The sequence below is a fragment of the Triticum aestivum genome, chromosome 5B (assembly GCF_018294505.1).
Source record: "Triticum aestivum cultivar Chinese Spring chromosome 5B, IWGSC CS RefSeq v2.1, whole genome shotgun sequence".
Classification (NCBI taxonomy): domain Eukaryota; kingdom Viridiplantae; phylum Streptophyta; class Magnoliopsida; order Poales; family Poaceae; genus Triticum; species Triticum aestivum.
The window spans coordinates 632054670-632070274 of NC_057807.1; the positions used below are offsets into that span (position 1 = coordinate 632054670).

The 15605-nt window shown below is 46.1% G+C and overlaps 2 protein-coding genes across 2 annotated transcripts; one reads left to right on the plus strand and one right to left on the minus strand.

Moving 5' to 3' along the window:
* Positions 1-1227: 1227 nt before the first annotated feature.
* On the plus strand, positions 1228-2183 carry LOC123117264 (cysteine-rich and transmembrane domain-containing protein WIH2). The gene is made up of 3 exons (XM_044538052.1): positions 1228-1485; positions 1592-1712; positions 1868-2183. Exons 1-3 carry the CDS (start codon positions 1446-1448, stop codon positions 1938-1940), a joined length of 234 nt encoding a protein of 77 aa, XP_044393987.1. The 5' UTR covers positions 1228-1445; the 3' UTR covers positions 1941-2183.
* A 5476-nt stretch (positions 2184-7659) lies between these two features.
* On the minus strand, positions 7660-15398 carry LOC123113784 (involucrin). Its single transcript, XM_044535096.1, has 6 exons — positions 14903-15398; positions 14121-14191; positions 12667-13421; positions 10830-10941; positions 8033-8730; positions 7660-7956 (listed from the first exon to the last, which is right to left on the minus strand). The coding sequence occupies exons 1-6, from the start codon at positions 15210-15212 to the stop codon at positions 7851-7853; spliced, it is 2052 nt and encodes a 683-aa protein (XP_044391031.1). The 5' UTR covers positions 15213-15398; the 3' UTR covers positions 7660-7850.
* Between the last annotated feature and the right edge of the window lie 207 nt (positions 15399-15605).

Genomic DNA, 15605 nt, shown 5'->3' on the forward strand with positions numbered 1-15605 from the left:
GCCGTGGTACGTCGCCGGCGGTGGTGTCTCCTCTGCCACCGTCGCGACGGCCAAACCTCCTCCGATTGACGGCCAAAACTACGGCGAAAGCGCGGGCGTGGTGGTGGCCATGTCTACATATGGTTTGGTATGGACGGCCGGGGGTTGCAAGGTGTGGAGGCGGCCGGAGAATAGCGGCTGCGCCGGCGGCGGGGCGGGGTGGGAGAGAGAGGGTCGAAGCGTTAGGAAGGAGGGACTGCTAGTGTACCCGACAGGCGGGCCACAGGGGGGGGACAAGGGCGTGTGTCGCGGCCGTCCGCGCGCGTCCGTTTCACCCCAAATCAAGCGCAACTTTGGGCCGGGGATGGGTCGAAAATGGACGGATTCCGGACATTTGTCTGTTTGAGGCCGCGCGTTGGGCCGCGCTATTCGTCCGTTTTACCCCAAACGGACGCACCGGACAAGATGGGGTCGCGCGGTGGAGTTGGCCTAACCATTCTGACAAGGTCTCCTCCCTGCTTCACCTCCGTCGCCGTTCCACCTCGCTGGGATACGAATCCGGCGGCCCGAGTAATAAATAAAATCGTGGACCAATGAGCAATAGGTATTCAAAAAGAAAAAAAATCCCAACAAAAATTGAAAAAGGTGGCGTACCGGAGAACAGCCGGGACAGCACTGTTGGCCGGTGGAGACGTGCGAAACTCCTCCAATGCCAGACCACGCCCACGCGGCTTGACCACATGGCCTCCTCCTGCTATGTTTGGGGGGTCGGCAGCGATCGAGCCGGCGCCAGAACCAAGCCAGCCTCCCAAAACGGAAAGAAAATTTCCTTTTTCGAACCGCGAAACGGAAGGATGACACGGCGGCCATTGCCCATGCCAGCGTGCACCTGCCCACCGGCGCAGCGGAAGAAAGGAGAAGGAATACGCGCAGCGCGGTGGGAACACAACGCACGGCTGGGATGGCATCGCCAGCCAGCGCAAGATGATACGTGCGGTGCGGCAGCGGAATCGGATGCCAAAACCTCGTTGCAAAGCAAAGCAAAGCAAAGGCAAAGCGATGCCCATGTCCGCCGCCCAGCCCTGCGTTCGCCCGTTTCCCACCCGGCGAGGTGCCGAGGTTCGATTCGGCGGCCCCTTTCGCTTGCGCTTTCGAGATGCTTCGCCTCCGTCAGGGTCCAACCGAACCACGGGGGGGAGAGAGAGAGAGAGAGACGTCACGTCTCTCCGGCCGACACGGATGCCCTACCACCTTCCCCCGGCGCGCGCCACGTCCAACCACGCGACGCACACGGCCGCCTCCCCGGCCGGCTATAAGTACACGCATCCGCCGCCCAGAGACGCCATTAGCCAGCTTATCACCTGCTCCACTGTTGCCCGTCGCCTTCCGCTTTGTTTCTCTCCTCTGTCTGTCACCGTCCACTCCACAGAGAGAGCAGCGAGCTCGTCGATCCGGGGGAGATCAGGATGAGCGACCCCAAGTACGCCTACCCCTACCCCGCGCAAGGTACGCGAGCGCTCGCCCTGATCTTGGTATGGAGAAGAAGGAGAAGAGGATACAAGATGCGGCCGGGTTTCGTTTCCTGATGGTCTGTTTCTGGTTGTGTATGCAGGTTACTACCAGGGAGGGCCATACCAGGGGCAGGGCGGCCCGTACCAGGGGCCGCCGGTGATGGCGCCGCCGCAGTACGCCGCGCCGCCGCCGCGCGCCCAGCCCAGCTTCCTCGAAGGCTGGTACGTCCTTACTTACTTACCCTGTGCACGGCTAATTGCTTGTCCCCGGCCGCTATTTCCTATCATGATTCGGCTCCCTAGCTTAATTACTTCACCTAGCCAGTGGTCATTAGCGTACTCAAACTCACTGTCTGCTTTCCTTTGCTACTGTCCAGTTTGGCTGCGCTTTGCTGCTGCTGCCTGATCGACGAGTGCTGCTGCGACCCCTCCATCATCTTCGTCGGCTAGATCAGCTGGCCAGACCAGGGCACCCGGCCTGGCATGCTGTCAACTGTACAAACAGATGGCCTCATCAAGGATATTTACCACGTTGTTGCCACGCTATATATGATGATCTCTCTCTATATATATATATATATATATGTATGTATGGATTTGCTTATTGTTATCTCTTCTCACCAACGGTGCTGCCTGCCTGTGTAACTCGAATCCATCCATCAGTAACAGAGGCTTTATGATCTTACCATCTTCCATCCGTCTCCATTTCCTCTGGTTGTAACTCTGTATACTCTTGCACGTGTTGCTCGTTCATTCTGCTCAGTAGTGATGATTTGTGATTAATTCTATTATTGTGGTTGGGTGGAATGTGGATACGCGAGGGAGACATCTCATCTCTGCACTGAACGAGAGTGAAAGGTAACAACAATTTGCGAGAATCAATGCTAAAGCAATACTTATCCTGCCATAAAGCAGGTGCTCAGAACAAAGAGTAAAAGGGAGAAAAAACAGGCGATTCGAACAAAAAAAAAATTGACAGAAAAAAAAGTCGCATGCGTCCGGAAGGCCTCTAGAATGGGCGAACCATATCGCATAACGTTCGAGAAAAAGGAAGAAAAAACGTCCTGCCCTATCCGTGTGAGATTAGCTTTGATAGAGACGGCGGAGATGACCATCACCGTGGGTTCTCTGGACGTGCGGTGGATAATCAGGGGTCAAAAGGGACCGAGAGAGCAGTTGACAGACGGTTGGAATAATCTTGCAGAAAAGGACGTTTACTGCATCCCTTTTTAAAAAAATTAGGATGATTTTGCAAATAAAAAATATATGTAAACTGGCAAATTATACCACTCGATGCAAATAAAATAAAAAAAACTCTGAACAGTATCTAAAATTTATTTGAAAAAACATTCGAGACTAATTGAGCCCTCAGCCATACAGACACACATGTCTGTCAGCCATCGTTCAGTTGGAAGCAGAACCACAAGACATGAAACACATTTTCCTTGTTCCATAAAGAACGTCAAGTTGATGACTATACCATCCAGCCAATAGCGATGGATGTATGGAGGACTGGAAATTGGCAACGGAGCTTGAGCTCCATGGGACTCGAAATTTGAAAAACTCATAACTCAAATTTTGAAGTTCCGGAAAATTCTGACAAATACACATGTACATTTGGGATATGGCCTACAGGTGTGAAAAGTTCCATGATGAAATACATCATGATGTGGGCCACACAAAAAAAAGCAATATCATGCATTTTTTTCTTTTTTGTTGCTCACATAACAACTTATTTGCGAGGAAAAGAGAGTTTTATTCCATACAGTCGAGAGGCAAAAGATCATCAATACAAGGTGGACCTAGGTGCAACCATACAGCCGTGGTACACTCTAAACGACTATAATTTGTCAAACGGTCGGCAATTCTATTTTGATCCCTAGATAATTTCTAGGTAATAAACTCCTGGTCATTCATCAACTCCTTAATTTCAGCCACCAGATGTCCATAGGCAGAGCGAACTAGTCCATTTCTTGTAAGACTAGACAAAGCTTCACTTGAATCAGATTGGACAATGACTGGAAGGTTAGAATGTTGTAAAGCAAGCACCATTCCTTACATGATTGCATGTAACTTCGCTTCTAGTGCATCGTTGCAATTGAAAATAAACCGGTATGCAGCAAAAATAACTGATCCATTATGATGTCGGAGGATCATCCCTGCTGCCGCTGCACTAGACTCCCCTGAAAAGGACCCATCCACTGACGGAGCAACGTAATCAGTAGGAGGAGGCAGCCAAACCTTAGGAGCTGCGACCACACTTACTTCAGGCAAAGTCCAACCAGCAACCGGCATTTTACCCTTAATAATTTCCTCTGTGCTATACTTACTAGCATCTCCAATAGACTTCATATAACTCTCCAAATAGTCCACCGTAGAAGCCACCGGGGGAACCTCTATATCATGAGTAAGATCATTCTGTAATTGCCAGATGCGCCATATAAGCATAAGGACACGGTCGCGCTCGGCATCGTTACAATTAAGGGCATGTACAATGGAGGCACTAGTATAGTGCTGCTCCAGATTCCACGTAAACATTTGAGGCCGAAACCACAGTGTGAAGTGAGACCGGTCCAATGCTGCAGCCTCCCTGTTTCTCTTTCTCTTTCTCACTTTCCCAACCGCAAAGAGCTAAAGCAAGCTGAGGTTGCCATGGCATTGGCTAGGAGCAGTGGTGAATCTAGCATGAAAATGAAGGATAGGCTCAAACATCAAGTTCTAAGCCTAATTAGCAGTTGCATTGTGATTCTTGCATGTAAAGCACATAAATATAATTGTTAAGTGATATGGTTAGCTGAAATATGTTTGTGGAGGGTAGGCTTAAGCCTGATGAAGCCCACCTAGTAGACTCGCCACTGGCTAGGAGAGAGCTGAAGCGACTTTTTGTCAGGGAGGAGGCAGCCTCCTCTGGAAGCGCCCGTTCCACTCTGCAAGCAACACCTTTTTTTAGTCTGGACCACCAAATCCGATGTGGAGGGCTGGAGCGACCGTCCAGAGTGGAGCGTTGGTCATGCCCTAATCAGCAGGTTTAGCAACCACTCTTTCCCACTGTTAATAAGGAGCTGGTCACAGGGGAGCGACCAGACGCGCCTCATGGCCTCTCAAATGCTGCGTGCTTGGTTGCATGCAACCAATGCATGGTAGATATCTTCCTCCACAATGCCACAGAGGGGGCACGCCACGCGCGACGTGAGATGCCTATACTGCATGCACGCCGTACACTGATAGAAAAAGAGGCTTTCGTCCAGCCCCATTAGTCGCGAAACTGTAGGAACCGCGACTAATGAAGTCTTTAGTCGCGGTTCGGCAGATGAACCGCGACCAAATGCTGGGCCCAGGGCGCTCGCGGGCTTTAGTCGCGGTTGGCCAGGCCAACCGCGACTAAAGCTCCTCCCTTTTAGTCCCGGTTTGTGGCACGAACCGGAACTAATGGGGTTGAGACCTTTAGTCCCGGTTCGTGCCACGAACCGGTACTAAAGGTCCCATTTTCAAACTCTACCCCCCCCCCCCCCCGGATCGCCTTTTCAGTTTTAAAAAAAATAAAAGAAAATAATGGAAATGTCGAAAAAATAAAAGAAAATAAGTTTCTCATGTGATATGTGGTCTAGTTGTTGGGAAAATTTGCAAATGTGAATTTTGACTTTATTTGCAAAATCTCTCTGAAATTTGTAAAAATGGGCATAACTTTTGCATACTAACTCGGATGAAAAAGTTTTTTATATGAAAAATGATCTACTCGAAAAGTTACATCCAAATTACGGGGCTTGTAAGATCTAGAGTGGAAAAATCCTCAAACATTTTCAAAATCCTCAAAAACCTAATAGAAAAAAAGTTACGGGGCTTGTAAGATCTAGAGTGGAAAAAATTGAAAAATATTCAAACAGTGGGCAAACTATGGTCAAACAATGGTCAAACTAATTATTCTAGAATATTAGTGTTACTAAATAATTATTTTAATTATTTCAATTTTGGTCAAATCTGGTCAAACTGTGGTCAACTGTGGTCAAACAATGGTCAAACTAATTATTCAAGAAATATTAGTGTTACTAAATAATTATTGTTTTTTAAAACAATAGTTTCAAACTCAAACAGTGAAATGTGTCACTTCATGCTCAAGCAAAATTCCTGAAGGTTAATAGGATTGACATCTTATTATTGTCAGGAAAACAACAAGTGCAGACTTGGAGCGTGGGAGAATAGAACCTGGAAGTTAAGTGTGCTTGGGCTGGAGTAGTGAGAGGGATGGGTGACCGGTTGGGAAGTTAGATGATTTGGAATGATGAGGGGTGATAAAAGAATAAATTGAGAAGTGATGAGGGGTGGTGATTAGAGACTAGAGGTTAAAATAATTCAGAAATTTGAAAAAAAAAATTCATTTTTTTTTTCAAAAACCTGTGGCGGCCTTTAGTCGCGGTTAGCCACAAGAACCGCGACTAAAGGTCCTCCGCCCCGAAGGCCACCTGGCGCCCACGTGGACGGGCCTTTAGTCGCGGTTCTTAAGCAACCGCGACTAAAGGGGGGGGCCTTTAGTCGCGCCCGTTCGGTCGCGGTTGCGCAACCGCGACTAATGGCAGTTGTGAACCGCGACCAAAGGCCCTTTTTCCACCAGTGGTAGTAGCCAACGCACCAGTCGCCGCTCTCCAAGCCGTATGTTTCATGCGTAAAGGAACACAAGAGTTCCAGATAAGATTCCAAATGGATCGATTCCCGTCGGGGCTAGTGCTCGATGCCCCGGCGAACTGTTAATCATGCATGGCCGTCGCCAGGTAGTACGCACTTTTCACGGAAAAACACCCGTTCTTCTCCGGGTGCCAGGCAAAGAAATCTTGACGTTGTCTCGGTGAAGTACGAATTTTCAGAATTTCACGGACGTCCAACGGCCAAAAAAGATCATTCAAACATTCCACCATCCAAGCACCATTATCATCAAGAAAATTAGACACACGGTTGAATCGACAGTTCCCTTTCGGTGTGACCGGCCGAAAGTACGTATCAATGAACCATCTCCAACCCGCCAAATGATGCCTTTTTTAACCGGTTCCAGACCATGTTCAATTCCTTTCCACACTGCTGAAGAGTTTCCTGTAAATATTGTGTCCAATAAATTCCCATTGGGACAGTACTTCGCTTGTAATAATCGCGCACACAAACTTTCTGGATTATCAAGGAGTCGCCAGGCCTGCTTTGCGAGCAGCGCTTGGTTAAAGGCCCGCATGTCACGGAAACCCATACCACCCTTGGACTTTGGTAGCTTCATCTTGTCCCAACTTAACCAAGCCATCTTTCGTTTTCCTTTCTCTACACCCCACCAGTATTGCCGCATTAATCGTGTAAAATCATCCAGTACAGAGATCGGCAGCTGGAATACACTCATCACACAGGTGGGTATGGCTTGCGCAACTGATTTAATTAATAGTTCCTTGCTCGAAGTTGCCATGTACTATTCACTCCAATCAACGAGTTTCTTACTAAGTCGGGCTTGCACTGTTTGAAATCTCCCCTTATGCATTCTCCCTTCAGGTACAGGCAAACCAAGATACTTAGGATCAAAAACCTCTTGAGGCACCTTCAGAATTGACTTAATTCCCGCGGCCTCAGACGACAAACAATTGTCGGAGAAGAGGATGGAGCACTTTGCAAGGTTTATAAGTTGCCCTGACGCCGATGCATAAGTGTTCAACAAACCTCTCACCAACGTTGCCCGTTGCATAGAAGCACGGAAAAATAACAAAGAATCGTCCGTGAAAAGGAGGTGTGAAATAACTGGAGCTCTATGACAAATCTTGATCCCTTCTAGTCCCTCCTTGGTCATTGACTTACTGATCAAAGCAGATAGCGCGTCAGCAACAAACAGGAACAAAAAAGGAGACAATGGATCACCTTGCCGCAACCCTCTTGACTGCAATAATTTACCATTAAATTTGATAGAATATTTCACCGAAGGAACACATGCCATTAAACTTATTTCATCATGAAAATTTACATACTTGTAGATAAGATCCCTATGTACACGTGTATTTTTTTCAGAAATTTTTGAACTTCAAAATATGAATTTTTTTTTGTATTGTTTAAAAATTCAGGCTCCATGTAGGCCGGGAGCCAAAAATCTACTCTTAGAAACCGGAAATTGCTGAGACAGGTAAGTTTGGTACCGTGAAAACGCATGAGCTAATAATAACGAACACATTACTTAAATCACCTCAATTAGTAAGTAGTATAAACCTGTTGCATTGCATCTACGATACACAGGCTGGTGAAAACAGATGAGACGGTAGAATTGCAAGAACAGTGAACGTACGTCCCTTTTGTACATTACAGAGTTATACAGTGTACATTTTCATCGGCACAGGGATGGATGATCTACTTGGGAGATGTGAGTTTGCTGGTGTCGCTGGACGAGTCCCCGCTCACCAGTTCGTGGAACGCCTCCACCTTCACAGGCGGCACCCGCATGCCGTACGAGTTCCTACAACACAGCGCGGATCAAGGGACTGAAGCAGATGATGGCGGCGTAAAACCGGCCAAGAACTGGGGTTACTTACATCGACTGCGGCACTTGTTTGAACTGCTGCGCTAGCTGGGCTTGGGCGCTCTGGTTTCCAGACATGCCCAGCTGCTGCTGCGCTAGCTGGGCTTGCGCGCTCTGGTTTCCGGACATGCCCAGCTGATGCTGCGCTAGCTGGGCTTGCGCGCTCTGGTTTCCAGACATGCCCAGCTGCTGCTGCGCTAGCTGGGCTTGGGCGCTCTGGTTTCCGGACATGCCCAGCTGCTGCTGAAGCTGCTGTTGCTGGTGGTGGTGCTGCTGCTGAAGCTGCTGTTGCTGGTGGTGGTGCTGCTGCTGGAGGTGTTGGTGCTGCTGGAGGTGTTGTTGCTGCTGTGGCTGGAGCTGTTGCTGCTGCTGCGGCTGCTGCTGCTGTTGCTGCTGGTGCAGCTGCAATACCTGCTGCTGCTGGATCTGCTTCTGTTGCTGCTGCTGCAGTAGCTGCTGGTGCCTCAGCTGCTGCATCTGTTGTTGTTGTCTGGTGAGAGATCCGTACGGGCTATCTATTTGTGAATCCATGGTGTTCTCTAGCTTCACGTTTACCAGGGCCTGGGCTTTGTCCGACATCGTAAGAGCGCCACGGGGGCCCGCCATTTGGTTCCGCCTCATCCACTGTTGCTGCTGCAGCAGCTGGTGCTGCTGCTGTGCAGTCAGATTCTGGTTATGGATAGTCATTTGAGGAGTGTACTGCCTCTGGAGCTGCCAATTAAACATATTAACTGTGTGTTAATGTTAGGGGCAGCATGAGAAAATGATGTTATGGTTTCACAGAGAAGACATTTCCGAAAACAGTAATAGTTTCAAGTGTGTGCATAGATGATAAAAAGAATAGCATAGAACTCGCTAGGTCGCAGCGGCGCATCCTGGCTGACCGATGTTCGAATCCCATCGGGAGCGAATTTGTGGTATCTCACCCGGGTGGGTTCTCTCTTAATATATCGTCCATGGGATCCTCCCCATTGGATCACAATAAAAAGAATAGCAACCATTTGCCTCAAAAAAAATTTTGCTTCAAACAGTGGCTAATCAAACAAACAAATGTAGCAGAAGCAAAATAGTTCCCATCACTGTGATTAGTGACCATTCAAAACCAGCCGGATGTCACAAAACCAGCTGGTTCAGTGGGCGAATGTAGAGACTGAATTCTAGAACCACTCCCAGTTCAATGGGTAGCCACTCACAGTGAATGGTCATACATTAGTTCTGGGAGTTGGTTCCAAGTTGCAAGAGTTAGCAGATTTTTTCTTTACATGACTGAACAATTAGAAGAATAAGGAGGCCTATTCTGAGGCAAGAACATTGGTTTGCAACCCGTTCTACCCAAATCTCAAAGATACTTGCACTAATTATAATTTGTAAAAAAGGGCAGCCCCAGTGCATGTAGCTCCCGCTTGCGCAGGGTCTGGGGAAGGGTCCGACCACTTTGGGTCTATTGTACGCAGCCTTTCCCTACATTTCTGTAAGAGGCTGTTTCCAGGACTTGAACCCGTGACCTCATGGTCACAAGGCAGCAGCTTTACCACTGCGCTAAGGCTCCCCTTACCACTAATTATAATTTGTAAGTGCCTCTAAAAATTAAAGTATCAGCAAGATTACACAGCTGTCACGATGACCAGCCAGAAACTAATATCCATTCCCATCAAGTGAATTTACTTGTGGGCAGCTTAGCCAAAGAGCTTGTTTACACTACAACAAGTTAATAACAGAAAATGTTCTGTTCAGGGCGTTTTAATAAACACCTCAGAATAGCATCTAAGAAGGTGTTCTATCAGGTTCGCCCCAAATCATCTCTAGCTTAAGGCATTTTTGGAGAACACCTCAGACTGGATGAAGCTGTCAGTGTCAGGGCATTTTTTGCAAATCACCACAAAACAGACAGCTGTGGAGGCGTTTTCTGGAAGCCTCAAATTGAAAGAGATTTTGAGGCATTTGTAAGAAACGCCTCCTAATGGATACTCCTGGGCGTCGGCGTCAATGGAGGGGACATGCCCGTGTATGTATCAGTAAAAAGGGCATATGAATTCTTGCCAATAACATTACCTTTCTTGTGGTAAGTGCGCTACAATGTTTTCCAGCCGATGCAGCGTTCGAATCATGCATGCCTCTCTATTTATACAGTTTTTTTCTCGCGCGAGGTTGTTTTTAGTCCCATACCACTTGGCGAGAAAGAGTTGGAGGTAGTTAAAATGTGCAAACATAGGCAGTGTTTCAGAAATGACAAGTACTGATGACATTTCTCTCGCTAATGGGCTTGTCTAGTCAGATTTAATTCAAATTCTCAGCCTGGAAAGAAAGATAGATAGCCATTTGGCACAGAAAAGATAAAAAGAGAAAGAGAAGAAGACCCCATGGTGTTTGTTAGTTCTGTTTTCTGATTTTGGTCGAGAAGTTTACAGCGCTTTAGGAAATTGCCCCGAAACCTCGTTTTTGGCGTCTGTAAAACGCCGCTGAATGCCAGATCTTTAAAGGGGTTACTGGAAACGTCTCAGTTGACTTTCCCCTTCATGAGCTTCTCTAGCATTTTATAGAAATGCCACACAAAACAATTGGAGGCATTTTTACGTCTTCTAGAGGCGTTTGAGAATGCCGTTGTAATACCTTATGTGTTGTCGTGTTAGTTGGCTGAATCCATCAACTTTGGACAATTGTGGGTACATGCTTTTTAAATATAGTAGTATAAACAACTAATCCTTCTGAGGAAGGAAAAATTTATTGAAGTAGCGTACAGAAATGGTAGAAAAAGAAGGTAAGCAATGTATACGCAACATAAAGTATGGTAACCAGCAGTAGTTGCCAACCTGTTGGGCTTGAAGGAGATTATTTTGATTTTGTACTTGTGCATCTTGATGAACTGGGTGGCTAGCCACTCTACTCCCCATCTTTGTAATCTCCATTAAGGGTCCAATGTTACTAAATGTTACATAAGAAAAACGAAATCATGAGCTCAACAGTTTATTTGCTAAACAACATATGCTGAATGTGTACAGCTCTGCCATCAAATTAAATCAATTCTGTTAGTAGAGTACCTTGATTTGTTAAGCCGTACTGTAAATTTTCATTTTGAAAAACTGAATGTCATTATAACCGCTTGCACGTTTTCACTACTTCTCTTGTTAAATACTTACCTGGGACCTTGCATATTGGATGGTGAACTGAAACCTTTCCCAAGCTCAAACATTTATGTTACTTCAGACAAACATGCGTCTTCTAGTCAGGAACAGGGCACAGTGATAGTGATTTCTTTGACAAAGAGATAATTACTTAAAACAACAAGTTCGGGGTGCCATAATACAAGTCCAGAGCTACCAAGTTCAAACGTTGTGCTAAACTGTAATACGGTCCCCTGAAGCCGTGGTTTTTAGTAATGAACTCTTTGTCCAATGTTGTTAGAGAAGCATCTATATTGGTCTATATGACCCTGTCCTAAAACAAATTTTACCTGGTGGAGTTGGCACAATCTAGCATCATTCAATACAATATTAGAAGAATAAGGTATTTATGAACTCATACGTGGGTAGTTATTAACCAGAAAGAAAGAACTGTGTCGGTATGGACATGTATAAAGGAGTTAGGATGAAGGGAGCTAGATCAAGAATAGCATTTTCGGTCAAAAGTGTGTCACATTCACAGATCTGCTAAAATGTTAATGCATAATACATTATTCACAGATCAAGAATATCATTTATAGGAAACCATGCTGACGTGGCCAAACCTACTGCTAGGACAACAGAAATAAGGAAAACCTTATAGTGAGGGTGTGAAACTGAAACAAATAAATGAACCTTTAAAGAGGTGTCAAGAGAAGTTATCACTGTTTATCTTAACCATTCTCAGTGAAGCAAAGTGCCATGGCCCCCTTGGTGATAATGACGGCCCCAGCAAATCAGCAGTGAAGATCAGGAAGGAAGTCATAACTAGGGAAGACATGGGAAGCAGGCAAATTAAACCTGGCAGTGCATACTCAGAGACCATTGTCAGTGACACTTACAACAGTATTGTGAAGCTCGGTGAAAAGGTGTAAGCTGTCATGCCCTATTGAGATTTTTGGCCACGTGAGCTAATTTAACTCCCATGTGTGTGGGAGCATGCAAAACATATACCTGAACCCTACCAAACATCGATCAACGGAGATAACATTTCCTTTTCCCTGACAACCTTGTGTATATTTCCCCTCCCTTTTTTATTTTGCCTTCTTCCTCACCAACATGTCAGGGTTGCGGGGGAGGTAAGACCAATAACAACACCAACATGGTATACTACTGGCGCAGAAGTGCATCCCATATCTACCATTCAATACTAGCGATACATACATGTCTGTCATGTGTTAACTAGAGCTTTCCTCAGACAAGTGGAAAAGGCAAACAGGGCCCATTCTTTTAAAACTAGGTGTTGTTCCCATTTAGATTAGTGCATCTATCAGCATGCTTGTCAGAGAAGCAATATGATTTCAGATAGAAAAACAAACATGGCTATTTAAGCAAGTCATATGCCATACAGTTTTTTTCCCGTCTACGGAATACTGACAAGAACACACGTAGTACAAACAGAACAAGGAAGGAACATGTAAACAAAAAAGGCTACAGGTACACAAACAGAGCAGGGAAGAAACATGTATACAAAAAAGGCTCAGCATACCTATAGCCAACAGTCTGTAGGAACATCTTAAGAAGTTCGATGGATGAAAATTGTTTCCTGTAGCTGTCAGTTATAAGTTTCAAACTGCGCCCAAGCTTAGAGATGTGCTTAACTATGATTTCTGAAAAATCATCAACAGACCCTGCAGTTCCACTTTCAAAGCCTGCAAGCGCTAAGTATCGAGCAACCAACTTCCGTATGATAAGCAAAGCTTGCTCTTGACTTAAAGATTTTCCTTCTACTTTAGATACATCCTTCCCTCTATATTTGTTTCCTGTCTTGTAGTACTCAGGCATCATTCCAAACCTTTCAAGCATTGCAGTGTTGCGACTAACAGGTGCCGGTAAATTATCAAGAACACCATGAACTTCTATTTTATTGCTGATAGATATCCCACTCTCTCTAGGGATTGCACTTTCTGGAACACAGTCAGCTGGAAATCGAATTTCCGGAATGAAAAGATCATCTGTTAAATTACTGAATTCCCCATTTTCCAACATAATGTTGGGACCCTGGTTGTCCATAAACACAGTCCTCTTCCTTTTATGCAGACTGCAAACCTTAAGATACTCAGACATTCCCTCTGGTGTTCTCTTTGGCATTTCTTTGTCATCTGTGCGAAACTTGCCATGCAATGTCCTGAACTTTTCAGCATATTGCTTGTACCATGTGGCAGGTAACTCATCATGTCGCTTATGCCTTTGAGATAACATCGAACTCTCCCTGCTTGGACTAAACGAAGTTCCAGATTGCATCTGCAGAACAAGAACAGTTATAACCATCAGAATATAACATAGGAATGAAACTGTTGCCCTCTTATTTAGCATATACCACCCAAAAATGCTATAGAGAGTTAATATAGCAAACTGAGAAGAAATATGGATGTGCTTTTTACTCCCTCCGTCCCGTAATGTAAGACATTTTTTAAAACTAGTGTAGTGTCAAAAAACGTCTTATATTATAGGACGGAGGGAGTAGCAATTAAGGAACACATTCAACAGTTACGTATGTAACTAGGTTGGCAGCATGATATGTAACATTTAATATGAAACCAACGTGAAGCATATGATAGTAAAAGAAGCAGGTTATAACACGGCAAGTAGGGTGAAAGTGAGATCTGTTCACACATGTCCCGTCAAGAACCTAATTTCAACGTCTTTGAATAAAATAGGTCGAACAATTCCTACAACCATGCACAGGAGGTTTTCAGGAAACCATGTCTATGATCTAGATAAGCAACAATAGCAACAGTCGCTATTATAAAAAAAGGTTCTTTGAACATGTCATGAAAAAAACTGTGACAAAGGTTCGTAACTAGGGAAATTACTATAAGATGTTTTCAAATCAAATAAAAGTCAACAGAAATAAATATCAGGCAGCAAAAACAAGCTTTCGAGAAACATTTGCATATATCAGCGGAACAAACAAACATTAGATGGGGAATATAACTATACTTGATGTTGAGTGTTATCTTCCTGCTCATCTTCCAACGAGAAATAAATATCATCTCCATGAAGCTGAAGATCTGGGATCAACAAAAGGGGAAATCACGATCAATAATGGCAGACATTTAAGCCCTAGCAGCTAGCAACCAAGATTGATATTACACCGAATTCCCTCCAAGTCAAACGTTAATCATTTCTTATCAACAACTAGTTATTATCCAAATCTTGAGCTAGCACGTTTTATCACCTTTTTCTGCATCTGACATTGGCACAGACATTTAGGACATCCAACAGAACTTAACCAATAGTAGGAGAGAAAACATAGTCTTGACTTAAATTCCAAAGCAGTTACAGTTGCAACTAATAACACCTCTTAAGAAAAGAAAAAAACATGCAAGATATGCTACATTTCAAGCCACGATACCATTTCAAATCCAAACAACTACAGCAGGCCTCAGACATTAAAATTGAACTCACGGATAACATTTCAATCCTCAGTTACTAATCAGTTAGAGAAGTAGGCAAACACCCGATATTAGGGTGTAACAAAAAGATATCGATCCATGATGAATGGCACCACATCCCACTGAAGACACTGGAATGTAAACATTGATCATCCCCATGAAACCTAGAACACCATGTAACCAAGTCAACCTCGCCTACAAATTTCTAGCTCGGAGTCTTCAGACCCCAGGCCCAGTGGTTCGTTGGTTCGTGGCAGCAAAGGATTTCCCCAAATCTCAGCAACAGAGTGGCGCGAGCAGAGGTGGTGGAGGAGGGGCTTCACTCACAGCTGGCGTTGAGGGAGTGGGGGCCGGCGGTGGAGGCGCCGGCGCGGAGGACGAGCGCGGCGGAGGCCTTGTCGAAGAGGAGCGCGCGGACGCGGAGCTGGAGGAGGAGGAGCTGGCGCGGGGGCGAGGAGGATGAGGAGGAGGAGGGGCAGAGGAAGGCGTCCCAGGTGGAGGCGGACGCGAGGTGCGGCGCGAGGGAGGCGTGCGCGCCGTCGCCGAGCCACGCGCGCCACGCGCCGCAGGCCTCCAGCCGCCGCGCCAGCTCGTAGCCGCGGCCGTCGTCGCCCAGCAGATGAGCCGCCGCCGCCATCCCGCGCGACGGAGGGTTACGATCGGGCTGCGCGTCTGGCGCGGGCGGAGCACCGGGATCTCCTCGGTCGCCGCGGGGAGGTAGCTCGGGCGGAGGTGGGAGCTGCGCGGCCGGAGTTGGGGACGACGAAGGGGAAGGCGCGTGTCTGGGAAATTTCGGCCCGTTGGGTTCTGCTGCTGGTAGAGATTACTAACTTCTGGCCTGCGCTGCTATTGGGCTGTAGCTGTAACAACCACCCTGAGTCGAACAGAGTCCAGGATATTTTTTGACTTTTCCAACTATGGACTGGTCCATCAGGCGATGCAACGAAACCCAAAAAAAAAAAAGGAAATCATAGGCATGGCTAATAGTTTTACTTCTTGTTCTTTCGGTTTTGAGTCTAGGGCATCAAAT